Raw genomic sequence first — 8,763 nt, 5'->3', positions numbered from 1 at the left:
TGCGTCCCACAGTAAGCCGGGGGAACAGCTGCCGCTCTCGGGGACTGAACTGAATGGTCATTCCAGAGTCCGGGGGGAGGGGGGGGGGGGGGGGGGAGATGGCAGGCATGTATCTGCAGCGTGCCTTCGCCCTGTGGCCGCACACACACACACACCGGACGGAACCGGGCTTTGGTTCATGAATGGGACCCGATGGGAGCGGGGAACGCTCATGGCAGGCCGGTGGAAATAAGGAGGAGGGTAAACGACGACTGTTACAGACAAAATTCAATTACACTTTCACTCTTTTTACGCTTTCACTTTTTGCTTGATACCAATTACTATAGTTGGTATGGAGAGTGATGTAAATAGAAAGGTGGGGGAACTATGACCATAAGGCAAACAATCACCAATAGAATCAAAAATAATTTATATGAAATTATGATTGTTTTCCCCCTCAAAGATCCCATCTTCATATTACATTAGACTGATACTTACTATAATGAATCTTAGGCTTTGCCCGATTTTTGAAAGCTGATACCGATACCGATATTTTTCGCTGATAGCCGATATTTTGCGCCGATGTTCAATATCTTTAAATTTGTCCATTTTCATGCCAAAAAATGTACATGTATTCTGTGTTTTTTTTCTTGTCGGAGTGGAAAAGCCTCTGAAACAGCATTCGGACCATCATGGGACACTAAAACTCTCCACTGAAACCCAGACTGATGAGATTCTTTTAGTGTTGGCAGCTCTTTAAAAGGCAGAGTGACCCACCTCGCCTATTCAATGATAGAGAAACTCTGGGATTAGGCCTTTAAATGGAGAATTAATTAATAAAAAAACACTATTGAATAATGAAATCAATCAATAAAACATGCAAAGAAAGCATCATATGAGAGATGGATGACTTATGGCTTATATCTGATATATAACAAAAGGCCAATGGGTCTAACCCTATATAGCCTATGTACAGTATTTACATATAAGGATGTACCTATATAATCTTAAAAACTCCAATATTCCACTCATAAAACAGATTTTCGGTCGGTTTTTCCCTCCCCTAAACCCCCGAACGTGCCTGTGTGTGTGCGTGCGTTTGCGTGCACGCGTGAACGAATCACAAGCACACGCACGCACGAGCACGGTTTCTGCTTGCATCAACAGTCCGACGTCTTAATCATTTCGCCTCACTCATTCACTCCGAGTGTTTTCTTCCTCTTGACTTTTCCACCGCGTTCATTTCCATTCCATCAATACGCTCCGATTGACTGTAGCTGTAACACACAGATGACCCTCACCAAGCCCTACTGTACATACACAGGGGCTAATCAACACACGCACACACACACACACGCACACACACACTTGCCCTCTGTAAATCCCCGGCCGCTCTGACAGGCCACATTAAGAAGAGCCTGCTCAGCATGAACACATCATAAAAGTGGACAGGCAATTTCTGTTTTCACCAAATAGCCAGCCGAGCTCGTTCTGCATCTCTGACTTTAATACACTCGACAAGCAGCTTAGCAGCCAGGGAGAGAGAGAGAGAGAGAGAGAGAGAGAGAGAGAGAGAGAGAGAGAGAGAGCGAGCTCAGGCCCCGGGGAGGGAGCGGAGAGAGAGTGTGTGTGTGTGCGTGTGAGAGAGAGAGAGTTATGCCTTCCAGCGCTGCTAAATCCATTGCTCCGTTTGAATTATCAACTAGAATTTGATTAATATGCAAATTCAGAGGGAGGGGGGGGGGGGAGGAAGGGAGGGAGAAAGTCTGGGATAATTCTCTTTGTGGATAGTAATTAATCACCGGTTAAAGTAAATTAATACATATATCAATTTTGTCAGGGACACGCTTAGTTCAATAGCCCGTAAAATTGAAGTTTGAAGTGTTAAGGGGCTCTACAGGAACGTTATAACTAAAACTTTCAAATCCGCCCTATTTAGTGATCAATCAAGCTCTCCCCTCCGGCAGAGGCGGCTCATTTCTGCAGCTCACAGCCCGACACGGAGCGCGAGCCGCGGCCGCACAGCCGCTCAGCACGCGGCTCGGCACATTCCTCTTCGTTTGCAGGAGAGGCTGGACGAGCGGTACATGTTTCAGCTCTGCTTTTTTTTTTTTTTTTTCTTAATATGAGCGGCTCGTGTCTCTTGCCGATGATGACGAGCTGGGTTTGGATTCATTGATTATTGGTAATATATAGTCAAGACAGGCTGTGCTGGTGTTGTTATGGTCGTGATTATTTTCTAGTATTTTCGTAAGACCACAATGAACACACAAAAAAACAAAAGTAATAATAATAATGATAATAATGATCAGTAAGAAGAAGAAGAAGACGGATAAGGAAAAGGAAGAATAAATATAATAATAATAATAGCCTAATAATAATAATAATAATAATAATAATAAGAAGAAGAAGAAGAAGAAGAAGAAAAGAAGAAGTATCAGATGAAACGCTAATGTTCTCCTTGGAAAATTGGATGATAAAAAAGAAAAAATAATATAAATAGGATAAAAATAATAAAAATAATTATTCATAAAAAAAAAAAATCAATCAAATCACCAAAATGAATGAGAAAAATATACCTAACATCGAATTAAAAATGTAATTAAAAACAAAAACAACAATCGTGATTTCATAATAATTTATTATTTGCCTATTATTATTATTATTAATATTATTATTATTATTATTATTATCATTATTATTATTATTATTTATTTATTTATTTTATTATTATTGTATGGCAATATTAAAACAAAACATTAAAACATATTAAAACAGTAGCCTAGCAGTAACTATTAGTAGTATTTACATTAATTAGATGTATAAATTACTGTGTGTGTGACTTGTGTGATAACAACAACAACGACAACAACAATAACAATAATAATAACAATAATAATAGGAATGATAATGTGTTTTGGTAATAATAGTAAGATATGAATAAAAATAAAATGAATCATAATACATTTCACTGTAAGGTTGTTCTTCTAGCTGTAGTCTCTGCTGGTAGCAGCGAGTTGTTTTGAGGTGCAATAGGAGGAGGGGGGGGGGGGGGGGGGGGGGGTGTCCAGTTGTTTAAGCAGGGGGCCATGCATCAAACTTCAATTTTCCGGCCGATTGAATAAATGATTATTCTCTCTCTCTCTCTCTCTCTCTCTCTCTCTCTCTCTCTCTCTCTCTCTCTCTCTCTCTCTCTGAACACAGTTAAGAGCAGTAGATTAGCAGTGAGGGAGCTGTTCTGTTCTGCTCTGTTCTGTTCTGTTCGGTTCTGTTCTGTTCTGTTCTGTTCGGTTCTGTTCTGTTCTGTTCTGTTCTGTTCTGTTCTGCTCTGCTCTGCTCTGCTCTGCTCTGCTCTGTTCTGCTCTGCTCTGCTCTGCTCTGCTCTGCTCTGCTCTGCTCTGCTCTGCTCTGCTCTGCTCTGTTCTGTTCTGCTCTGCTCTGCTCTGCTCTGCTCTGCTCTGCTCTGCTCTGCTCTGCTCTGCTCTGCTCTGCTCTGTTCTGCTCTGCTCTGCTCTGCTCTGCTCTGCTCTGCTCTGTTCTGTTCTGCTCTGCTCTGCTCTGCTCTGCTCTGCTCTGCTCTGTTCTGCTCTGCTCTGCTCTGCTCTGCTCTGCTCTGCTCTGTTCTGTTCTGCTCTGCTCTGCTCTGCTCTGCTCTGCTCTGTTCTGTTCGGTTCTGTTCTGTTCTGTTCTGTTCTGCTCTGCTCTGTTCTGTTCTGCTCTGCTCTGCTCTGCTCTGCTCTGCTCTGTTCTGTTCTGCTCTGCTCTGCTCTGCTCTGCTCTGCTCTGCTCTGTTCTGTTCTGTTCTGTTCTGTTCTGTTCTGCTCTGCTCTGCTCTGCTCTGCTCTGCTCTGTTCTGTTCTGTTCTGTTCTGTTCTGTTCTGTTCTGCTCTGCTCTGCTCTGCTCTGCTCTGCTCTGTTCTGTTCTGTTCTGTTCTGTTCTGTTCTGTAGCAGACTGCAGTGGCCTATATTTGAGCCGCACATCATAAAAGCTGAAACCAGGCTGCCCTGTTGGAAAACACACCGGCCCTCCGTGACCTTGGAGCAGAGTTTTTTTTTTTTTCCTTAAAGAAACACACGATATGATCCGCCAGCGTGGATCATATCATTGTGAAATAGACTAGAACACAGGCTGAGATCCAGTGATATCCGAAAGCCCCATACACAAAAAATTGATTTGTATACATTTTAACAATATATTGCCCTTATGTTATATAGCCTATTGAAGTGCGTGACATCCACCAGCATAAAAATGTAGGTCTTTTAGTCATATATGTACAATACATAGAGGGAATGGATGTCAATATTGTAAAAATAGCCATTTTTCCCATTTAAATGTACAGTAGCCTATCTCATCCCAGTATATTATCCAAGAATAGCTATATTTTGAAATAGGTTAATATAGGTTTAATATAGGTTATTTTCAACTACCTTAATTTCATTTTATGTAGGCTACGTTTACTCACATTTTAAAATAGCTTCCCATAAGACATTATCCATAAATATCTTTGTTTATATTTTGAAATATTTGTAGGCTATTTTTAGCTTATGGGATGTGCCATGTGACATTATGCTGGTATGTGTCTTGGTATATGTCTTGGTATAGACACATTTTAGAGTTCATTGCTAGAAAGTAACTAATTAGACCAAGACTGTCAAAATATAGAAAATATATATATAGTATATATATATATATATATATACATATATACATACATATATATATATATATATATATAAATATATATATACATATATATATATATATATATATATACACACATATATATATACACACACACACACATAGTACCGTATATAATATAGGCTACTACTTAATGTATTGGCTGGAATTACTATTACTATCTTTTGAGAGATTTAATAATATAAATAATATAATAATTATTCACTGTCTTAAAAAATGAGGCATGATTTTTTCAACCTTACACCAGCTGCATTATCAGTTGAAATTAATTAATCCCATAACTGACATTAGTTGATTTCTTTGCATTTCTAAGATAACGATAGGCCTATATAAGTCGTTGATAATAAAAAAAATATTCCAATGTATTTGCATTTTTGTGACTAAAGACACAATCTGCCATTATGAAACAGAAACCAGTGAAAACAACGCTGCTGGAGCAGAACACCGCAGTTCAAAAGACATGAAAAACACTTGAGCCAGCAGATGAATTGGTTAACTGAGAGGTCTATCGTCTAAAAAGTCAATTATTTCAAGGCTCTCGCGCCAACACAAAGCACCGACCGGCCCGCTGAGCTCCATTGTAATTCATGGACTTGTTGTAACGGAGCGGAGAAAGGCGGCGGGCCCGGAGGAGAGCATGTCTGCATTATCTGCTACAAAAACGGGGGCGAAATTGTTCAAAAGGCGGGTTAAGTCAATCCATCAAAGTGACTCGTAATGGAGGGAGAGAATCCTGAAACCATATGGCCGCCGAGGCGCTCTCCTCCGGCCGCCTTTGTGCGTCGAGGCCCGGTGGACGGCGCGGATGGAGACACGCTTGTCTCCGTATTGGCGCACGGCTGGAGAGCGGCCCCCGGGGAGGGAGCGCGCGCACACGCAACAGACACACACACACACACACACACACACACACACACACAGCCTCCTCGACGCCTGGGTCTCCTCTTTGCTCCAGATTGTGTTTCTCACAGAGCAAAATGGAAAAAAAACACGCAGGAAGTCAGAAGGCAGGTTGTTGTTCTAAATGGGTTTGGCAAAGCGATGCCGTTACCGCGCCAAAATCCGCCCAAATACACAAATACACGCAGTATTTAACACGCGGAACAGGATTGCAGCCTATATAAAAATGCCGCGAGCCAAAATTGATTCCATCTGATTTAACGAATAAAATACGAAAATAAACGTGATTCCGCCTCAAAATATTTTCATAAAAACGCCGTGAGAATGTTGAATATTTGGAAAAAGCATTTTATTTTACATTTTTTTGAGTATAGCCTACATTACACTTTATACATTTGAATGTGTTCGGGCTTCTGAAGGCACTTGAAAGGTATACAAACCATTATAAATATATTAAATCGTTGACTTATTACAAGCAATTACACATGTTTCTCTGTGTGTGATTATCATCTCAGGACAACTTGAATATCAAAAAGCTGAAAATAGTCGAGCAGACGTCGAAAAATGAAGCGCAGAGGCCATTTGAATAAGTCAGGAGCCTTTCCAACCATTTAAATCAGGAAAAAAAGCCAAAATAAAACCAAATGAAACATGCAGTGAAATAATCTCAGTGATTTGATTGAAATAAGAATTGTTGAACTGCGGGCTGGTTAAGTGTGTGTGTGTGTGTGTGTGTGTGTGCGCGCGCAAACGAGCTGTAGGCCTATGGCTTCTCTCAAATCAAAGCAGTGGCTCCTGCCTATATAGTTTTGACGGCAACATGGCAGTCCGTGCGTAAAGTATGAATTCCTCGTAAAGCAAGAGTTTCTGCCTACAGATATCGCGTTAATTGGCACTTCAGACTGTTGTCTCGGTGGCTGAGGACGGCGGGAGCAGGTGACGACACGGCGGCCACCGCAATAGTTTAGTCATCCACGTCAATCTCCTCATCCTCATCCTCCGAGCAACACTTGCTGCTCAAGCGGTCTGTGTAGGGCGACGAGGCGGGCGAGGGAGACGACACGTGCGGCCTGCCGGACTCGGAGGTCTCGGCGGGGTCGTGGTGGGACCGCGGCGAGGCCGGGTCGGGCTCGGCGTGGCCCGGCGCCGTCACGGAGCCCCCGATGCCGCCGACGCCCGCCGCGCACTTCTCCAGCTCGGCCAGCTTGGCGAGCTTCTCGTAGGCCACGGCGCCCACGGCCTTGGCAGACTCCACGTCCGCCTTCATCTCCTCCAGATCCCGCTTGAGCTTGGCGCGCCGGTTCTGGAACCAGGTGATGACCTGCGCGTTGGTCAGGCCGAGCTGCTGCGCGATCTGGTCCCGGTCCGCCGGGCTCAGGTACTTCTGGTACAGGAAGCGCTTCTCCAGCTCGTAGATCTGGTGGTTGGTGAAGGCCGTGCGGGACTTTCGCCGCTTCTTCGGGGTGTTCCTCTGGCCGAAGAGCGTCAGGCCGTCTCGGCCTATGGAGAGGTGTTACAGATCATAAAGGTGCAAAAATAACCATGAACACATCAGGGGCGTCGACTCACTAAACCCGAAGCTATGGCAAAGTCCCTGCATCTAATATCATCTGCCATCAAAACTTCCAAACCTGCTGCTATTAATAGACTACATTTCCCGGGACAAAGTGGAGCAACGACTGATGACTGACAGGACGGTATTATCTTGTCAGGGTGATAAATTATTAGACAGGTCACCAAACTATCAGCTTAGAGGCAACTTTAGTCCTGAATGCTCCCTGGTGGGATTTATTTCTTCAGATTTGTTTTCCAGATAGATTTCTGCCCTTTTTGTCTTGATCTTTGCTCTCTGTTATAATAATAAAAACTATAAAGCCAATTCTGGAGTCAGTCATGCTGAAGTTGACAACTGCTACACCTTGCTATACTCAATTAATAAACACGAAAATATCATTTTTAAAACAAAGACTTGTGGTTTTAACAGAGCTGACAACCATATTTGATATTAGGCCTATTGTTTTTTTTGCTTAAATTCCAATTGTAGCATAGTACATTTTTCAATACAATAATAATACAGGAATAGGCCTATCTCACAGTTTCTTTAGTGTTTCACCAAATTACTAATACATGTAGGCTAATGTAAATATATAAAATTGCAGTTATTGCAGTTTTGATTAGCTTTTTACACAAAACAGGATGCAAAATTATTATACGTATTACAATAATGAGAAATAACTCATTCAACTAATTTTAGCGAACGTGTTTCATTCCCAGGAGCCTGCCAAATCAAAATGAACATCAAACTTTACGCGGCTCTGAATGTGAATTTTGACACTTTTCGTTCCTCATATCCCAGAAAACAAAAGCAAAACATAATTGTGCTCGCGCAAGGAACACACACACACACACACACACATGCGCACACACAGGGAAAGACAGAAAAATAAAAAGCAGCCTTACCCTCGGCTGCTTGCAGCACGCTGACCTCCAGGCCTTTGAAGGTTTTGCTGGCCAGCTCCTCCAGCGCGCAGAGCGGCGACGTCTGGCTGAGCAGCGCGCGGCCGGAGAGGCTGTGACCCGCCGAGGGCAGCTTCTCTCCGGGGGAGATGAGGTGCGCCGCTCCGCACAGGGAGTAGCTCCTTCTCACCGACGGCTTGTTCAGGATATCCTCGATGCTGAACGGCGTCAGCGGCTTGTTGGAGTTGGCCGGCGGCGGGAGCTGATCCAGCGGGCTGCGCCGCCGCTCCTCCATCACCGCGGGGCATTTCGCGTCGTCTTTAGAGGTCATGGCGGCTCACCGGGGTCACACACCTCTCACTCGGTTCGCTCAGACACCAGCGACTCTGACCGGGCGCGCGCCAGGCAGGCTGTGGTGAAAGTTGTGTGTGTGTGGAGAGAGAGAGAGAGAGAGAGAGAGAGACAGAGAGGGAGAGAGAGTGAGAGCAGGAAAGAAGAAAATCCGCCGGTCGGATCACAGGTGCCTCTGCAGCCGCATGTCGGCCGCTGTGCTGCAGGGTGCAGGGAGACTTCTGACTTCCCGTTAGAGTCCCACGTCTCCGATCCACTTTTCCGGGGTGACGCACAACGAGGCACGAGCCGAACCCATCCGGTGGACGGTGATGCACCAAAAGCGGCGGCGATTGACCGCCACTAACAAGTTATTGCTGACTGGAAGGCAATC

At 43.9% G+C, this 8,763-nt stretch overlaps 1 protein-coding gene across 1 annotated transcript; it reads right to left on the bottom strand.

Annotated features, from left to right (window-relative positions):
• Positions 1–6,546: 6,546 nt before the first annotated feature.
• On the bottom strand, positions 6,547–8,370 carry LOC139654028 (transcription factor LBX1-like). Its single transcript, XM_071531047.1, has 2 exons — positions 8,043–8,370; positions 6,547–7,082 (listed from the first exon to the last, which is right to left on the bottom strand). The coding sequence occupies exons 1-2, from the start codon at positions 8,368–8,370 to the stop codon at positions 6,547–6,549; spliced, it is 864 nt and encodes a 287-aa protein (XP_071387148.1).
• Between the last annotated feature and the right edge of the window lie 393 nt (positions 8,371–8,763).

Source organism: Centroberyx affinis, unplaced genomic scaffold (genome assembly GCF_046629955.1).
Source record: "Centroberyx affinis isolate AG114_WGS23_722 - 3 ecotype Tasmania unplaced genomic scaffold, CSIRO-AGI_Caff_v1 ptg002025l_1, whole genome shotgun sequence".
Taxonomy (NCBI): domain Eukaryota; kingdom Metazoa; phylum Chordata; class Actinopteri; order Beryciformes; family Berycidae; genus Centroberyx; species Centroberyx affinis.
This window is presented reverse-complemented; position numbering and strand designations above follow the sequence as displayed.

Coding starts and splice junctions, on each gene's coding strand:
- LOC139654028 (XM_071531047.1), bottom strand. CDS start 8,370: ATGACCTCTAAAGACGACGCGAAATGCCCCGCGGTGATGGAGGAGCGG. Junction 7,083..8,042: donor CGTGCTGCAAGCAGCCGAGG/GTAAGGCTGCTT, acceptor ACCTCTCCATAG/GCCGAGACGGCCTGACGCTC.